This window comes from Plectrocnemia conspersa, unplaced genomic scaffold, assembly GCF_051122295.1.
Source record: "Plectrocnemia conspersa isolate PC_06_02 unplaced genomic scaffold, ASM5112229v1 ptg000009l, whole genome shotgun sequence".
NCBI lineage: Eukaryota > Metazoa > Arthropoda > Insecta > Trichoptera > Polycentropodidae > Plectrocnemia > Plectrocnemia conspersa.
Window position 1 is genome coordinate 20,368,515 of NW_028277173.1, and position 20,309 is coordinate 20,388,823.

At 25.4% G+C, this 20,309-nt stretch overlaps 1 protein-coding gene across 1 annotated transcript in view; it reads left to right on the top strand.

Annotated features, from left to right (window-relative positions):
* Nucleotides 1–20,309, top strand: part of LOC148232192 (tachykinin-like peptides receptor 86C) — an 88,068-nt gene that overhangs the window by 37,769 nt on the left and 29,990 nt on the right. The window contains exons 4-6 of the mRNA XM_088192438.1: nt 19,151–19,252; nt 19,985–20,119; nt 20,188–20,265. Coding sequence (XP_088048564.1) covers nt 19,151–19,252; nt 19,985–20,119; nt 20,188–20,265 — 315 coding nt within the window. The remainder of the gene's footprint in view (nt 1–19,150; nt 19,253–19,984; nt 20,120–20,187; nt 20,266–20,309) is intronic.

Here is a 20,309-nt window from a genome sequence, read left to right on the forward strand (position 1 = left end):
CTACAATAATAAAGAAGAACAATATTCATTAATTAGATTCATGTCAACCACAACACGGAAGAAAACTCCTGCAATTTAAACCGTAGATAAGATTGTTCTTAAAAACTTTAACAACAAATAAATCATCGATAAAAATATAAAAACGTATATATTTTAAATAGACATAAAGAATCAATGTTCGTTGTCGGAAGTTTAAAGCTGATATAAACGTAATATGGACCATATGTATCATTATATACCAACGTATGTACCTATATACAAGATATTAAAGCAATTTTGTTGAACATGAAGCTCCAATTTCAACAAGTAAACATTATATTCTACCCAGAAGCAATGGGTAACTTTACAGACCAGGTAATTTAGTGTTTAGAATTTTCCAGTATTGTGTTACACAGCGAATTTAGATGCACATGCCTGTATTCACACAAAGTTGAACTTCATAATAATAAAACATCATAATTTTCCAAAACTAAATTCATATTTCTTGTTGAATATCCTGAAAGTAAAATAGAGATTGAAAGCCACTAATGCATGTTAACTATTAGATACGCTATATATAATTAAGATATATTAACTATGACGTAGTCTGTGCTTTACATAGACATATGTATTTTTACACACATATATAATATATATCAGTATATCCCTTAATAAAATAATAATGGTACGATACTACCCACAATATATTTTAGTAATAATAACATAAATTTATGGCTAAAAATGAAGTGGCAATGTGATTGTAATCGATAGCGTGATACTAAAATTACATACGAGTGGTTAAGTGAGGTTGATTAACTAGTCACTCTAGATTTGTTATTACTGTTATAGAATTGTTGAATATAATATAATATAATAAATATATTATTGGAAATCCTGATGTGAAATTGGTTATATTAAACTTTTTAATGCTGCAAATAACATAAAAACACTACTTTGCCTCTGATCTAATTTTCAATACATGAAATTCACGCTTTCCACGCTTTTTAGTCTTTTGAAAAAAAAACATTTCACGTTAAAAATACTATCATTTAACGAAAGAGCAATAATGGATTCTAAAAAAAATAAGCCATCGTATTGAACTTTGAGGAGACGCGCACATATGTGTATCTATTGAAACTCACATAAAACGATGCATTGATGTATGTTCGATGAGAAAGTTTCGATATGCTGAAAGGTTGAGCACGAACTTATTTTAAAACTTGACTTCCTGAGTTTACTTTAGAATATAAAATCACATTAGGAATATTCGTTCGATATTACTACAATTACACAATTTAATTTATAAGTATATGTTCATCGTTAAACAGATTTTTTTTTATATTTACCAATTTAAGTCATGATAATGTGTCGATAAATATAGCAATAGGTACAATATTAAAATAAAATTGCTTATTGAATTTTCAATTTCATAAAATATTTTTACGAGAATATGAAAGTTTAAACATTTTAATTAAAATATATAATTAATGTTGTAATCATAATCAAGGTTAATAACGCGGCTTAAAAATTTATTAGGTGGTTGGAAAAGGATAGTGCCGATCCTGACCACGTACTTGCTGGTTGTTGGTCTTCTCTTTTGGTTTTAACCGTCAACTTAGTAGGTAGTGCTTATTACTACGTACTAATTCTAACAAAATTATTTTTTTAATTTTTTTTTATTTAAAGTTTTTCAGCAGAATTAAATAAGCTTTGCGTTTAAAAGAAGTTGGTAAAACTTAATTTAATTTTATTTACGTATGCTTTTAATTACAATTAAATTTTTACTAAGCTTTCATGTCAAAGAATATAATTTAATAACCTAACCTTAACGAAAAGCTATGAAAAAATCTAAGATTTACTAACACGTATGCTGGTTTTTATTGTATTGCGCTCTCATATCAGCCCTAATCGAATTTTTATTTCTGTTTTTCAAACCCAATTTAAAAAACAATGTTCTGCAATTTACGTTGATTAAATTACAATATTTTTTTAATTTTAATAATAATAAATATTTATGCTTTAATAAGTCAGTTTTTAACTTTTTAATTAAAAAATATGTTGTGTTTATATGTTTTCTATATTAATTTTAAATTGATGTATAATTAAGGTTAATTACTGAACATTAAACACTTTTATTGCTATTTAAAATCTCTATATATTATTTATATTAAAACCCTTTGCTGACGGATGATAATTTGAAGTTTGTATCTTTAAATTACACGAAGCAATTAAATCAATTTATAATATGCGATTTAATAAGTTATAATAAAAAGCATAGCACTACATTGCTTAAATCGCTGTTTTATAATCGAAAGATTACGCAGTCTTAAAAGTTTGTAAGCCTAAAAATAGGTTCGCTTCTTTTATAAAATAGCCTTAGAGCGCTACAGTAAAGAAAGGTAGTTTTTATCTTTAAACCTTACTACTTGACTGCACTTATACAAAATAACTATCACGAAATACATCAAAGCAATGTTTATTATTTTTGACGCAGTGGTTCGACTATTTATATTACTATTTTTATCATTTTCTTATAATTTATCTTATATTTGCGTAATAAATAAATTGTTTTTAAAAGCATTTCTTATTTACAAGAAATGCGTCTTCAGATTAGAATAACCAAATGGTTTAATCTAATTAATCATTATCGCAAAATTGCTCCTAAAGTCCATTCTTTTCTGTATTGAAGACCACTACATTGTAATTAAATCATTAAATCACCCACCACCTGGTGACGAATTAACATTTAGGTTACCTACCTACTAGCAATAGATTCAAAATTGGCAATCTCCAAACGACATTGCTCCAACCCCTCGTTCCGGATTTCCATAATAGTTGTTTGTCACTTTAAAAATTTAATTAAATAATATATCTTATGTGAGACGCCTTGCAGTTTCATTTCGGTAAAGTGAGCCATATGGTACTTTAATAACACAATTTCCACAGAAATACAAATTTGATTTCTATCGAGAATAACATTTAATTTTGGTATTAAGCTAACCTTATTTAATCAAGCGTTGACATCAATAAGTGATCGTTTCAGGTATTGATATATGTACAAACGATATATCAAAATCGACTTATGACCCCAAAATGAGGCAGTGTCATTTCCAACTACAAAAGCCATTAAGCCGTTGATTAATGATACGGCTATTCAGTTAAATAAAACGATTCAGCGACACAGTTAACCATTAAGCCGCGGGACCAATGTGTCTCTAAAGTACGGGTAATTTTGGGTAACGATTTCCCAGCTTTGTAACAGCCGTGAATTCTACAAGTTAAAATGCTATTAATAGCATACAAACGCTTTTTTATATAAACATATAACTACTCCATTCCGCAAATGCCCTTTTAACATGACTATAAAACAAATATCAGGTGATAAACACATTTTATACAAAACGCTTTTATGTCTGCATAAAAATATAAATTTACAAATTGTTTTGTACATAATTGGCAAATTTAAAGTTTGTTTTATGTCATTTTATTGCAAATTGGACTAATATGTATAAATAAACGCTTTTAAAAAAATATTCATAGAATTTTCATAGTTCTGAATGTCTAATAGCGCAACAAAATAAAATGTATTTAATATAATTATTATTTATTATTTATTTTATTAATTTATTTAGCTAATATGACTAAGTGTTTATACACCAAACAAATATATATAAAACATGTATATAAAATACATAACATTAACTTAAACAGAATATAAAAAAACTTATTAATATAATTTATTTATTGAATATAATGCACGAAGGTGTTTCTTTATTTCATTTAATAAACAATTTTTTTTTGGTTGTCCAAGGAATATTATTATATAAATTTACACCTCCATACAATACCTGGCCGTTCTCGTATTTGTATATCTATCTATCCTTAAATTATCCCTATTTCTACTGTTAAATATATGTAAATCTTTTTTTCACATAAAATACTTTAATAACATTATCATATATATTGACATGAACTTTCGCATTTATTAGCTTATTCTAGGAAAAGGTCATCAATTTCCATCGTTTATTTTAAAATATTTGCTCCTGACAATCTGCTGGTATTTTGATTGAACTATATCAATATCTATTTACTGGACTGTATGATATTTTTCTCAGAATAGGCTTGAAATAGTTTACCAATGATTGCGAAATGTGTTTGTTTTATGTGAATTTTAGTAAATAATTTGAGCAAATATATTTAAAAACAGTATTGCAATACTATGATTCTGCTCCAATTTTAAGAGCATAAAGCTCATTGATATGTTGCGCATTTACGCCACTATTGTCAATTGTATTATAATTATTTGTTATTATTTAATCTGAGAAAACACATATGTGATTTTGGATCCAAATTATAAGCATATATATTATACATAACTGATATTGATCTCCCAGACTCGGCAGAATTTAAAAAAAACGCAATTACCAGGTACATTGACATCGGATTTCATGATGATTGATTGATAAGAGACTATATGGGTTTTTATCTATGTAATAAAAAAATAAAATATTTCATATATTATATTATATGTATGTATAGTATTTTATGCGGTTAACGATTTTATCATTACTTGCACATTTTCAGAACCTGAACCCTGGAAAAATGACATAATGATTTCTCTTCGCGTTTTTTCTTCGAACAATAATCACATAGAACTTTTACTTTTATTTATTTGATTTTATTGCGATCGTATTTTTCATTTTAATCAAAATTTCAATGATAATATATCTTTGTTTGTAAAAAATACAGGTAGCCTTGTTTGCTTTTTAATAAAAAAAATCGTTCAATTGTAGCTCGTGTTTTCTTTTTTAACTAACTTTTATATATCAGTTATGGGGAATTTCGCGATATTGATATGCTAATAAAGCCTGCCATAATACATTTGCTTTATGATTTAATTTTCCAGCATATCCACAGAGAGAGAACAACAACAAATTTAATATAGAAATGTAGAAGTGCACGATCCTGTTGTTATCGGTCAAATTAATTAATTGAATTTCAACTTTGAATTGCTAGTTCACATCATGATCAAAGCATATCTAATCGTAATAAACGCCCTGTTTTTAATTAAAATAATTAATTAAACGTTAAATTTAATAATTAGAAATAAAACATTTTTTTATCGTAGTTTTAATATAGATTTGAAGCTTTTAATCTACACAAACTAAGCTTTAAAAGTACTTATGAAATTTAATTTTATATTTTTTGCTATAATTTATTTAGCACTGTCATTAGAATCACATTTAATTAAAAAACACTACAGTAACATTAAAATACAGATAAAAAATACACAATATATAATTTATAGTGTAATACTACATTATATTGTTAAAATAATCTTTATAATCTGAATTATTTCCCAGTTAAATTTAACAAACAAATTTATATATCTACATCACAAGACTTTTACAATAATGTTATTTACCAAAACTTCATAAAGTTTACCGCATAATTTAATTACAATTAAATAATTTTAAACAAGCTTTATTAAGCTTGATTATATTAGCGTACGAGTGTATTTATTACAATAATTTTAAACCATATTTATAACAAAATAATTAAGAGCTTTGCCGAATTACACACAATAATTACCTTTTCAATAATATGCATAAAATTATTCTATTTATAATATTCGAGAAATTTTATTTTCTACATATAAGTTTTATTATTTCGTACATATACATTTTAATATGAATGTATGTGTAACAAACATAAATCTATGACTATTCTTAGTTTTATTTATCACTCTCATTCTATTCTGCCGAGCGTATGTTCTTAAATCTTTGAACTTTTCGCAATATGCGTATTCGCATATTTATAATACTGTATAAATTGAAAACAGTATTATAATAACAGTCTTGAACTAATATAATATAAACCTTATTATTAAAAAAATATAATACTACACTAAATATAGACTAGTGTATATATTATACATATGTGTAAATAGCTACATTCCATTCTCAACTTTTTAATATAAACCTCCTAAATTTAGTTTTCGTGCATGGCACGAGAGTTAGTTTTGTTATGTTATATTGTAGTTTACTGGAACGGAATCTAAAATATATAACTGACCAATATTACTACTCAAAGCTCATTGATTTCACATTCAATTTCAAATACCAAAATTTATATTAAGTATCGCATGAAGAGATTTTCAAAGCCCGATTTTAATATTTTATATTACATGACGAACACATATTATTTTCAGACATAGCTGGAAAAGAATATTTGTATCTTTCATTTAGTGAATTGGCAAAATTCCATACCGCTTTTATTGGTTCCTCAAACGAAACGGTGGATCAAAAATTCGTTATATTATAATAATTAAATTTCAACCGGTAAATTCATAAAAATATATTAAATAAATCCCTCGGTGAAAATGAATGATAACAGCCTGTAATCTTTAACACTTATTAAAAAATACCGTAGTTTAGGACATAAGATTATTTTTTTAACAATTGGAATTACGCAATAAAAATGGCTAAAAATAAACTTTTTCTAAATGGGTTTAAATTGTTGTGGTAAGCTTTTTAAAACAACTACTGTGAACATTACAATGAAGTTTATTACCTTAAAACAATGAGAGGGCTGAAATGTTTTTTTATCAAATCTTTATTTTCACAGTTTCATTAACTCTAACAATTCACGGGTCTTATATATTGTGTTTTGTTGTTTCGCGTAACTTTTCGCCAACTTAATATTTTCTTGTTTGCTGAAAAAATATATTTATGTATAGCGCTTGTGTACCTTTTACGCGTTAGTGCATTATTCACAAGGTTGGGCGCTTCTGGCTGACGTTCAAAATATTTGGGGTAAACGTGACTTTTCCCAAATTTTCTTAATGCAAGCTTCGCCCATAAACTTGATAACTGTTTTTTTTAACAAGAAATTCAATATGTTGTTCATTTTAAAGACCTTTAAAAAAGCTCGCGTTACTGTGAAGCTTGTATCGATTTTGAAAAGTACGCACTTTGCCGCATGCATTATTTATGACAATCATAACGACTCACTGGCGTTTCCTCGAGTTTTAATCAGATTTAGGACAAATTTTGGACAGTGCTGTAATTAGTGGCGACTTGTAACTATAAAAAATATTTTGTATTTTATAGTTTTAATACAAATTAAATATAGACGCAAGCTGTTGTGATTTAATGATTTAATAATACTTGTGTCGAAATTTAAATATTCTGATTAGGTTTACTTTCGAAAAATTGAATAACGATTATAGTTCAAGAAAATATTTATGATTGTGATAAATAAACAATATATTACTTACACATGCATAATAAAATAATTTTATAAAATAAGTGTTTGAGAAACAATACATATGTATATAATGAAATAATTAACCTATAGAAAAGAATTTATTCTATATTTTATCTCTACAACCATTTTTTTTACAAAGCAACACAGTGACTCAACATTATAATGTATATATAACCTTATTGCATTAATAAAAACAAGTAACCTATGGAAAATTTGAATAAATAATAATACATAATTTAGCTTAAAAAAATTTATTCTCACCCTAAATATATAATGCTCGAATAATAAAAATATTGCTGGATTTCTATAAAATCGTACGTATGTTATTCTATACAAATCTACCAAAAATATACTTTTTTAAATATATATACAAATACTAAAAATAATTACTAGATGCGTTTAGTTAAGCTTAAATGTAGCTTTAAAATATTTAGTATTTCACTCATAACCAATTTTATGCATCGCACGTTGTTTTCGATGTGTCTTATATAATAAAAAATGTTTTTCGATCTCATGAATTGTTTTTTTAAAATATACATCTAACTATTTACTAAATACGTATATAAGTATTTAAAGCAATATTTAAATAATCGTGCCATACTCTAAATCATAGTTTCTTAACCTTTTTACATCCACGGACCACCAAAAAAATCAAAAAATGTTTTGCGGACCATCAACATTGGAATAAAATAATAAATATTTATATAAGTGATTTATTATTCAAAACAATTAATTTTGCAACACAGCATGCTGATATAACCATATTTAAGTATATTAAAACAGTCAGTAACAAGAAATTTAAAAATCCATAAAATACAGCATAAAATTCGACTGCTTATCGAAATAATAAAAATCAATTATTACATGATTTTTCAGTATTATTTATAGATCTTCCAGAATTCCTATGCAAATACAAGAGAATACAGAAGAGTTGTTAAATTAATTTTATTACTTGCGGCCCATCCAAAAATCTTCGCGGACCACCGGTTAAGAAACTATGCTCTAAATTACGGTTCGGTGATTTCAAACGAAAATTTCAAACAACCTAAAATTGTGATCATAGATGATCACTACATACATTTGTGGTATCCGGATTCGTTGAATGGAAAATTCATTAACCCTGCAATTCGTGGAACGGAAACTTTACTGATTCTACAATGATGACTTATTTATTAAAAATGATGAAATGTCGGTTAACGTATTTAATTTTTTCCGTCCAATACATATAAAATTTATTTTTTAAATATTTCCAAAACTCTTGATTCAATTTTAGTAAAATTGGAGCGACCATATACAGATGACTACGTTTGAAAGGGTCATTGTCTCAAACCCTAAACTCACTTTAATGACTGTGACCAAAAACGATAATTTATTAACAATGATGATTAACAACAATAGCAGAAAATATTTGTGAACCGCACAGAACACTAGTTCACAGTTTAAGGCGAAACGGTCACGGATATCATAAATCACCACAGGATTTTATTTTTTGTGATAAGCGCGCTCCTTTGATAAAATATCGGTCTATGGGCCGCAATGCCGGCTAGCTCTTTAGAGTGAAGTTGTAAGCCCAGATATTTTTATTAAACATTACTGCTCTGTTCACTTTGGAGAAGCAAGAGCAAAGTTTATCTACATTTCGTGAATATTAATTTAATTATGTTCTGGTTTATTTAAATTTTCCACCTCTCCATATTTTTATTATTATTATTATTATTTATTTTCTGCATGATATTACTATTATTTATTTTCTACTTTCGGTGGTTTACCAAAAACTAACTAATGAACATCCCAAAACACAAATCTTATTACTAAAAGCAAACTTACGACGTTTGTGTAGCCCGATATAAACAAATGTGGAATTATTCCAGTATGTGCTTTATCTTCCTATTAAGAAATTTGTAAATGGATACTAAATTTGTTCGGTACTAATAATGACAGGTTTATGTCCGAAAGCGGTATTTCGTGTGAATAGATCGTAAATAAGCATCGTTATGTTATCTATTATGTTTCATTGCTTAACCACTCAACTAATAATTCACTGTACAAAATTTTTGCAATGTATTATTCCACAAAAACGAGTTAAATCATAAATGTAAAATTTCATACATACATAGATATAGACGTAATATTTTTTTTTACAAATGCTTTTGCCAAATATCTTAAAATGATTTTCAATTGCATTTTATTATTATTATTATTTTAGTCAGATATTATTTAGAAGTCGCTACAAAGTTATGCAAAGTATTTGATAAATAAGAATAAAGAAAGAAAGTTTTGTGCTATTTTTTTCACTTATAAATATTGATTTTATTTTAAAATCGATTATTTTAATATCAATAGGTGTTATACTTTTATTGAATACTCTCAAAGTTCTAACCAGCGTTAATACAAATATAATTGTTAATAATATAACTATTTTACTACAAAGATGCTGTACAGTAAAAAAATATCCATAATAAATAACAATGTTTTAAAATGTGTATATTGTTCATTACAAGGTCCCTTTTTTTTTTAATATCGTAATAAAACTCATCATTACTAAATATCGTTTTTCGTTGTCGCTTACATCGCATCAGGACCTGTCGACGTCTGTTTTGCGCGGAGATCTAATCTCACACTTTACGCTTCAAAATCCAATTCATTTACATTAAATTTCAAGCATACTCATAATTAAAACATAAACTTCCTCTTTTTCTATATACCTATAGATATTGACATACTCTTCATCTTTATATACTAGTAAATTACAACCAACATGCCCTTGCGTTACACAATATATTGTAAAAAAAATCTTTGTAAAATAATATTACATATAGTTAAAACATTTTATTTTATGACTTGAATATAATTTAATAATTTTATTTTATAGTATGGTTAATAAAAATACACAGTATACAGTGAATGTTTATTACAAGTTCCACTAGCATTTCCGTGAAATCATATAAGAATACATTTTCACCGGTAGATGTATATTTATACTAGTGAAAATACAAATTCACTGACAGGTGCTAGTAAAATTATATGCTGCTCTAAACTGTTATTTTATTTCACAAGCATAAAAATACTATTAGGCTGCTTTTTTTATAAAAAAAAGCGTGTTAATATTGATCAAAATATTAAAATAGTATTTAATTTTTTTCCAGTCATATGTATATCTAGTACAGTTTTACCGATGCATGTTAAAATAAAAATAAAAAAACCAGCACTCTGATAAATATTATTAAAAAAAATAATTGTAAGGCGAAACATATAATTAGTTAATGGCTTAATTTTTATATGATACAACATAAATGAAAGTATATATCAGTGACATCTCTTTAAATATAGTTTTACATAGTTATTCAGTCGTTTGTTCGTGACGTCTAATAGAAACACGAAATTCTGCGCAAAACCGACAGCTGTTCAATCTTTGTTTGACGAATCTCTATTGACATAGCTGGATCATATGCTGCTTTACTTTTGGTCTAATTTTATGCGACTCCAGTGTTGCAGTGACAATTCAGAAATGAAATTACTACAAGAATATATTTCATTTGGTAGCATCGCTTTTTGCTTCCCTCCGATTTCAGCTCGAAAAACAAGATTAAGGACTTTGTTTTCCAAATTGACTTTAATATTATAATTGAGTCCTGAACACATACCAGATGCTAACTTTTCGACGGACGTGAAATATACGGCATTGTCCTTTTAATATGATTCGTCGATTTAATTAACAAATAATATAAAGATTATTGAAACCAATAATTTTTCTAATTAATATTATTTATATCTAATTACTCTTAGATTTTCCACTGCAATATGTACAGTTTAATCGTTAAAAGTATACTGTTTATTTTAAAAAAAAAATCTTATTATTCGGTGATTCCAATCAAGAGTACTGCGTTATATTAAAAATGTGCCTACGTTTGAAACGATTTTTTTTTCTAAGCTTACATTAATTTACTGTGAGCAAAATGATCATCGATCAACAAGGAAATAAGATAATAGCGTAGAAGATGGAATCACACACAAAGCTCTCGTTACGACCAGTTATAATGAAATTTGTGCATCTTTCTAATAAATAATTGTTTCCTTGTAAATAAAAAATTAGAAACGATGGATTGGTACAAGTGGTTATTTATAACTTATTCAATATTTTTTTGAGTAGGATGTAAAAATACACATAATATAAAATAATACTTCTTCATACAATTTTTTATTGACAATATAAAAAACAAGTTTTTAAAAATAGTTTAAATTTACATTTTTTAATTACAGTTTAAATATATACTACTATACTTAATTTAAAATATGAATAGTAGCATTAATATGTAGAACGATAAAAACAAAGTGTATCGTATAGTCTTTTAAAGCCGCAAAAATATTTATATACAATTTATATCTTCAATGTAATATGAAACACAATTTTTATTTTTTCTCGTAATGAATTGTTGAATCGAACATATTTTTTTTAGTTATTATGTAGTACTATTAGTAGCAATTGCTCTGCGACGAAAGGCCTCTAGTCGCGCACGTGCAATAAAGCGTTCCACAAAATTCTCTACGACTGGGGGATCGGCACTCGGGGGCAAAGCCATGGCTATGACTGCTATGCATAGCGATACTAAAATAGCAGCCTTCAACCAAATTGACACCATTGTGATGATAATGGAACTGATTAAAGAGCACAATTACACGTATAAAACTATGTACTTTGAGAATGACCTATGTTTGGTATATGCTGTTCTTTTATACGTTCTGCTCCTTATGGCGCATTTTTCCGATCAGCACTTGTGCACATATTAAATTATTTATTAACTACAAATTTTATTACTTAAATACAGTATGTACTAGAATTTTTATTTATAAGATCAATAATATTAAATAACTTATTTAAAATTTTATTTACGTTAATATTTGAATATCTTTTAAATTAAAGTTACAACCATTTACGATAAATATTCAGAAGCGTAAGATATTTTAGTAGTATTGGTTTTAAAATAAATTCAGTAGAGGCCAATCCAATACATTATAGGTGACCAACCTTTTAGATATTCTGGGCCGCATAACATGACAAAAAATGTCAAGGGCGGAATATTGAATTTAACATTTATTTTATAGTGTAACCATATTGCCAATGAGTCGATTACAACTGTAATTTTTACACAAAAGATGATAATATATTATTCTTACTGTGAAAGCTAAGCTTATTTTTTCTATATCAGTGCAGCCATATATATTTTAATAATGGAAGTAGCGATTCAATATAATTTTAGATGCTCGTATAAAATTTTTGCTTTAATTTTACTTTTTGTATGCATCATATAGACGTCATGAAGAAGGCATCTTCTTAGAGTAGTGGGTATATTTCATTATCCAGTAATAAACTTATGAAAGTCTAATAGATACACTTCACACAAATCTGATTTAAAATCTCTACGTTATATCTGCAAGTCAGTTTCAACTGAGAATATAGTAGCAAATATACTTAAATTTAGATGCTTTCTTTTCTGAAATTTTAAAATCCATACATTCAATTCATTAACTGATTTATATATCAAATATGTATGTCCAGTTAGTGTGAATCAGTAGTGATTTTTACAAAAAATGTTAAATCAGCTATTTTCAAATTTAATTGCAGGTTTTTCTTTATTGTTAACAAAATTTTTAAAAATACACAAAAGTCATAACAAAATGTATTTTGGGTTTTTTAAATATTTGATTTCTTTTTCTATTGGCAATAACTGTTCTGTCTGGGTATCATCTTTTATATCATCTTAATAATTTTAAAATAAATGTTATTCTGCAGCTGTACTAGCTTTATCATTTTCTTAATCAAATACTTTTTTTAATAAGTACTTTCTATAAAGGCATAATATAATTTATGAGGCAGTCTAATAGATCTATAAATTCTATATTTTTGCGACCATTAATTTGAGTCTCCATTGTCATTAACAACTCGTTTTTTAGCGTTTCTTTCTTCAGTTTTGTCTTCTTGAGTTTGTAAAGTTATTGCATGCTCACTTTTTAAATGTTTAATCATTGATAATGTATTTTAATACTTCTTGGTTGATTGATGAACATAAATTACATTTACAACAATTTTCTAAATCCGTTCTTTGCTTGAAATATTCAAACACTATCAACTCTTTTGCCATTTGGGTTTCATTTTATTAAAAAAAAAATATATAATTTTTAACCTTTAGAATACCAGCGCCTTGTTTTAGTAGCTCGCGTGTAGGGTTGAGAATTATGGCTGTGAAATTAAATCAAGTAGACACTTTTCTTTACATGTGTAAAAATATCTATACAATAGACGAGTAATCACAATTTTAATAATTTATAATTGCTTACAGAAATTTTACTAAAATCTGCGAGACTTGCGTGTTTACACATAAAAGTTGTTGATACTCTTAGGTTAATTAATAATAAATTCTTACTTACTGCAATACATACATTTTCTCAAGTCTGCGAAACACTGCGAATTATAAAATTATTGTATGAAAAAAAGATTCGGAACCACTGGGTCTTAGACCGGGTATTTTTACCTACGCCCGACCATTATTTATTTTAATCAATCCATAAATATACTAAATATGTAATACTATGATAATTATCTTTTAATGAGAAACACGTGTAAATAAATTAATTTGTAACATGTGAATAATAATCAATTCGTTGCTGCGTTTTTATTAAAAATAATATGTAGTATTTTTTTTTTGGTTCAAACAAAATAAAAAATAGTTTTCAAAATTTTTTTTCATGAAACAATCTTTTGATGTAAAGTTTTCCTTTTCATTTTACCAGTTTTATCTTATATATAATTATTCTAAGCTACTTCCGGAGGCACTATCTTCAAAATTGAATCGCTCTACGTTTAATTATTAATATTTATATTCTGCAAATCGTATCGCTCCGTAAAAAAAAATAATAATAATAAATATAAAAATTTAATTTTCTCGATTTACTTCGGAGCCATTTAATTCAAAGGCGTTAAATTCTTTTGTTTTTGATTGGAATGTTTGCCTGTAGAGAGGCAGCAACGTGACAGTTGTTGATAAAAATATTTTTTATTAATTTTACTTGTGCGCTTCTGCGATTAGCTAAGTACGTTTTCACTCTGAAAATGTAAAACATACATAATGTGGTAAGGGCTAAAAATATCTAATTAATACATATAAACTAATTAATCTATATAAACAATATAAAATATATTATTCATAGTGAAATCTTCAAGTGAGACAGAAAAGTGAGCTTTATGATTTTCAATACATCAAGATTATCATTGCTTCTGGACAATAATTAAAAACCATAACAGTTATTAACATAAGACATGTTATAATCTCATATAGAATAAGTACAAAGACGTTGGACTTGCGAGTTTGGCTTTGGTTAGTATATATCATATATTGGCATAAAATAAATATTAGAATTATGACCAAAAACACAACTTTCATACTTAAACTGTCCATTGATTGGTATAATTAACTTAATTTTTTCTATTGTATTTAATGAAATCCTTATCTTATATCTGCGTTATGAATTTTTATTTTTTTTTCTGTTGTTATTTTTCTTATATAATAGAACACGCAAATTCACAATGTTTAATAGTATTATATGTCGTTTTTGCTATATTTTCAAAGTATGTGGTTCTTTAGCTAAGCAAATTGGCATTATATTTGCTCAAGAGAAACAATCACTTTTCTCTCCGTGGTAGCATAATAACATTCTTGCGTTATAGATTTTTATGAATCGGCAAATAAATCGTCACGTCTTTTTCTCATTGCTTCTAAAAAATAATTATATACAATAAGAACTATGTACATGTAAAGTTATAAGCTGTGTTCAATATTCCTAATTATAATTCTTTAATGCAATTTGAATGTGATAATAATGAAAAATATACTTTCATATGATATTTTTTATTAATAATATGAAAATGCAATATGTGCATGTGTTTGAATGGTAATTTTGTATTAATAGTTGCAATGTATGTGTTTTTAGCTGATACCATTATTTGTATTATATTTGCTCAAAAGAAATAATCAAATTTTATACCGCAGTCTTGTTATATTTTTACAGTCATCGTATATTGCTTTTGATAAATAATTATAAACAATAAGAACTATATACAATAGTTAAACATTGAACACAATATTCCTACTTATAGTCTATAAATCCAACTAAATAAAAAAAACTTTTCTTTAATACATAAAATGTTTAGCCAATACATTATATTTTTATTGTTATCGTAAAAATGTATTGTACATGTAATAATCAAAACTATGTAATATCCTTACCATTAAGTGATACTGATATTATATTGAGAATAATCAAAAGTATATTGTTAATTTTTTTTACGGTGAATATTGGCTTTTTAAATTTCTAATAAATATAAGTTTATACCAGAGTAATCATACATTTATGTTACTTTTAGTAATATATTTTAATTGATGTGTGTGTACCTATAAATGTGAAATCACATATGTGATAACTATTTTTACAAATTGAGGTTGAGTGAAATATCTATAATAATTTTGTTAAAATAACTATGCTTTATTTTCTAATAATAAAACCATATGTTTTATTATTATTTTTTAATATATTGCTTACGCTTCCATGTGCTTTAACACTCTTTGGCACTCCTTGATTTAGCATAATTTGCAGTGTTAAAGATTACAACTATCCGTAAATTCTCCGTGATTTCAAGTCCCGGTTAATAAACACTTTATTTAATGATTGAAACTCAAAATTTTTTTTTTTAAATATTAAGTTTTACGAAAAATTCAGATATGATAAAAAATAATTAATGTAATAAGTAAGGGGCCTACAGCTAATTAAGAAATATTATAGAAGCCATGATAAAAAAATTAAACCTATTTACATGGTTATAAATATATAATATAATACATGTCCAGTGTAAAACGCACCATTGTATACAAATTATTTTGTTGAAAATATTAAGAATGCTTCTACAGAAAACACAAAGGGAAAAATTTTTTTTTGGTACACGCATTTTCAAAGCTTTGTTAAATCTAGAAAATAACTAAATATACTAGCATTTATATTCATAATAAGAGTGAGTACACATATTTATATTTTCAATGCACAATGAATTTTACAAAGGTAAATTTATCAATAAATAAATATTAAAACATAATTCATTGATTTCTTTAAATATTATATTTCTACGTACAGTGCAAAATTAAAATAAACATATTTTTTATATATCCTGATTATTTTATTTAAATTCCGCAAAATGGTTTAATAATAATTTTTCTTTGATAAAATACTAGTATTATAATAGATTATAAGATATACTTGAATATTTTTAAGCTATTGAATAAAATTTAAAGTTAAATTATTAGGAAAAAATCAAAAAATAATCTACTAACCTTTTATTTTTACAAATTAATTTTACTATTTTCACGTATAATTATTTGTATTATTTTGCGGAATTTAAATTAAAAAATATACTTTATGTCACAAAGATGCAATAGTTTATTTGTAAACGTGTAAAATTGTATGATTATTTTAATATTTTTCTAGTACTATTTTTTTTTGTTATCAACGATTTTTTAAATACTATTCACCTTAGAAAAATCAACTGTAAAAAACACATAATATAATAATAAAAATCATATAATATATTAATAAAAATATTTATTTTGTAAAAAAATGTTATTAATAAATCAAATAATATTTTTATATCTAAATTTTTATAGCCTAAGATTATATTTATAAATGTTTTTTAATCAAGTAGATTTTGTTAAAGCTAAAGAGTTAAATGCAAAAAACTTAATTAGAGATTTTATTTTTTAATATAAATTGTGGTATATTATTTTTCTGTCAAAAAATGTGTTATTGTATATCATTAATACGAACACATTTATGTATACAATTTGAGTAAATGAACCATATGCTTAATTAACATTCAATAGACTTAACATTCAATACCACATAATTTCAGAATATTACTAGAAGTTTTTCTGTTAATTTACTGCATATTCTCATAAAACCATTACATTATGAATAATTGCATACATATTTATAATTAACACAATAATCAATGTATGTTTTATTAATTTATTTATTATTTTAAGTAATTATATTTTTATAATTCAATTGATAATTACCCAAAAAAAATGCATTTTATTATATAATATATACATATATATATAAATAATAAAAATTCTTTCAGCTGCCAAATCAACTTTTACAAGCCTTGTATTATCAGACTGCAACTCTTTCTTCTTCCCCTCATTAATAAGATCTCTTTATTAAAGATCATTCCACATAATCGTCGAAATAAGGGCATGCTATACAATCGTAGTCGTCGTATGTTTCAGGGTATATATCTTCTTCTGCATTTCCGAAACTTTCTTTATTTGAAAGAGTGGAATTTTCAATGTCATTGTCTGACAGAATATCATTGAGTGGTAGGTTTAAAGACATCGTCTCCTCTATAGGCAAAGCGATGATTATGCTTAACCATCCTAAAAGTGCTACTCTAATCCAAAATGACATGATTGAAGCACACGTGTGTATCGGTATACTTCGAGATTATGCTATATATTTTTAATCCACAGTTCTTTTATACGTGATGTTCCTTCTTATGTTTCTCAGATAAACACTTGTTCAAACGAGTTATAATATTTATCCAACTGTTATATTTATATATAACATATTTGTTACAAAAAGAGACGTAATACACATTTTATTTTCTAAGAAAAAGTGCTTTTCAACACAACACAAAAAAATGTTTCTTCGTAATTTTCAGTACACCTGATGCGTATGTTACGATTGCGTATGTTATTTTCAAGAACTGTCCGAACAAAAAGCATTATCATTTATATATATCACAATTATTATAAATGCACACTAATTCACGTTTTCTATATAAATTATTTATATATATATACCATATAGCACAATAGAAACATGGAAAATATGTTAATCTATATTTCTAAAAATACCCTTATCGCAAGCTCAATTTCCAAATATTACTTATTTACGAACTCTCTGAAAAAAAATACTTTACGCTGTAATAAGAAATTTAATACTTAACAACGCTGTCCATTGTTTATTTATGGATACATTCCGAAATGATGCAGTCAATATCAAAGGTCGGCAACCCTCATCAAAATGTTTGTTTTAATTAATAAAATGGATCAAAGCGATAGGAAAATATATTGTAGAAATTGCTTAAAATTTAAGGATTCATAAATCTAATATTAAATAATATGAAATATAGAAAAATAGACTAAAACTAATTTTAACTCAACTTAATGTAACCAAAAATATCACTGTATCTTTAATTAGTCGTATCGATTTTAATACTTTGATATTATTCTAAAACAGTTTAAATCAAGTAAATATTATTTTAGATACATAATTCACGTTTATTATCGGTTTGACTAGATTAAATTTATATATATTAAAATTACAAAAAAATGCGATACATGCAACCGCACATAATATAAAATTTTATATAAAAAACTAGTCATTTAAATAGCAAAAAATAATATTTTAGTGAACAAAAACTTTTTATATAAATTGTCTGTTCAATTATTTTATGTATAATATAGTAGTATGATTATCGAAAAGACACTGATAAAAAATCATGATAATTTAAATAAAACGAATATATCAAAATAATATCAATATAATTTATTAAAGTGCTTACTTTATATTTATAAATTTGTATCACTGAAAGTTTGCAATAATTACCTTAACTTCTTATCATACTTTAGGTAATATTATACAACATGAAATTTTGCTCATTTAAATATTTCCGTTTGTAACTTTCGGCATCTATAAATTTATAGTGATAGTGATAATCTATTTAATATTGTTTTTTATATAAAAATATATACAAATATAGTAAAATAGCTTAATTTTCTTATTTTTCTGTTTACAGTGATTGGATATTTGGATTAAGATATTGTAAATTAAGCAATTTTATAGCAAACGTCACAGTATCCGCAAGTGTATTCACATTAACAGGAATTTCATTTGACAGGTGTGTAAATAATCAAGTTAATATTAATATATTTTAGTTATTAAAATAAGAAATAATTTTATTCATGCCGTTAAAATTTTTCATTAATATTATTTGATAATACATTATTTTTTTCTCTCCACTTATAAAAAATAATTGCTTTAAGATTCGAGAAAATGTAACGCAGATGTTATAATTGATTCACAATTTTAAAACAGAATTTTTTATAAGTCTAATGTCTGAGTTTTCGTTTCCTTTTTCCTTAACCGATTTTATCATATTTTTAATTTCCCTATCACATAATAAAATTAGCATATATGTATATTGATAAAAAAAACAGCACTTTTTCTAAATATGTACACATTACTTTGACATTATCAAATTAAGTACAACATTTAAATTTATTTATGTAGCGATATAAAAGAATTAAAAAAATTACAGTTCTCAATTAATCATAGTTCAATAAACGCATTAAATTCAAGCTTTAATTTATTTCTTGCTAATCGACAGAGGTTTTATTAATTTTAATTTCATTTTACTCTCATAAATATTATAATTGTAATTGATTAAAATTTAAGTTCAATTTATAATAAAAATATGTAAAATATACAATTTAAATTATTCTATATATATTTACTATAATGTACATGTACATCTGTTATACGTATTGTAAACACGCAAATACCGATTAAATACACATTGACACAATTTAACCTATATTGTATATTAACTAATTCTGTATTTCAATTTTAGATATCAAGCTATTGTTTGGCCTATGAAACCAAGGATGTCAAAAACATCATCACTAATCATGATAGGCGTCATATGGTTCACAGGAATGGCGTTAGCTATACCTTGCCTATTGTATTCAACAACTTATCAATTCATGTTATAATTTTTATATATTTTAAAATAATATTAAGCATTTCGTGAATTAATTAAAATTGTCTTTCCAGTGTTAAGGGCCGCACCATGACTGCCTGTATCCTCATTTGGCCCGATGGAATGCCAAATAGTTCCTATTTGGATTTTATGTAAGTATAATATATGTACCTACGTAATATAAAAGCGTGACAAA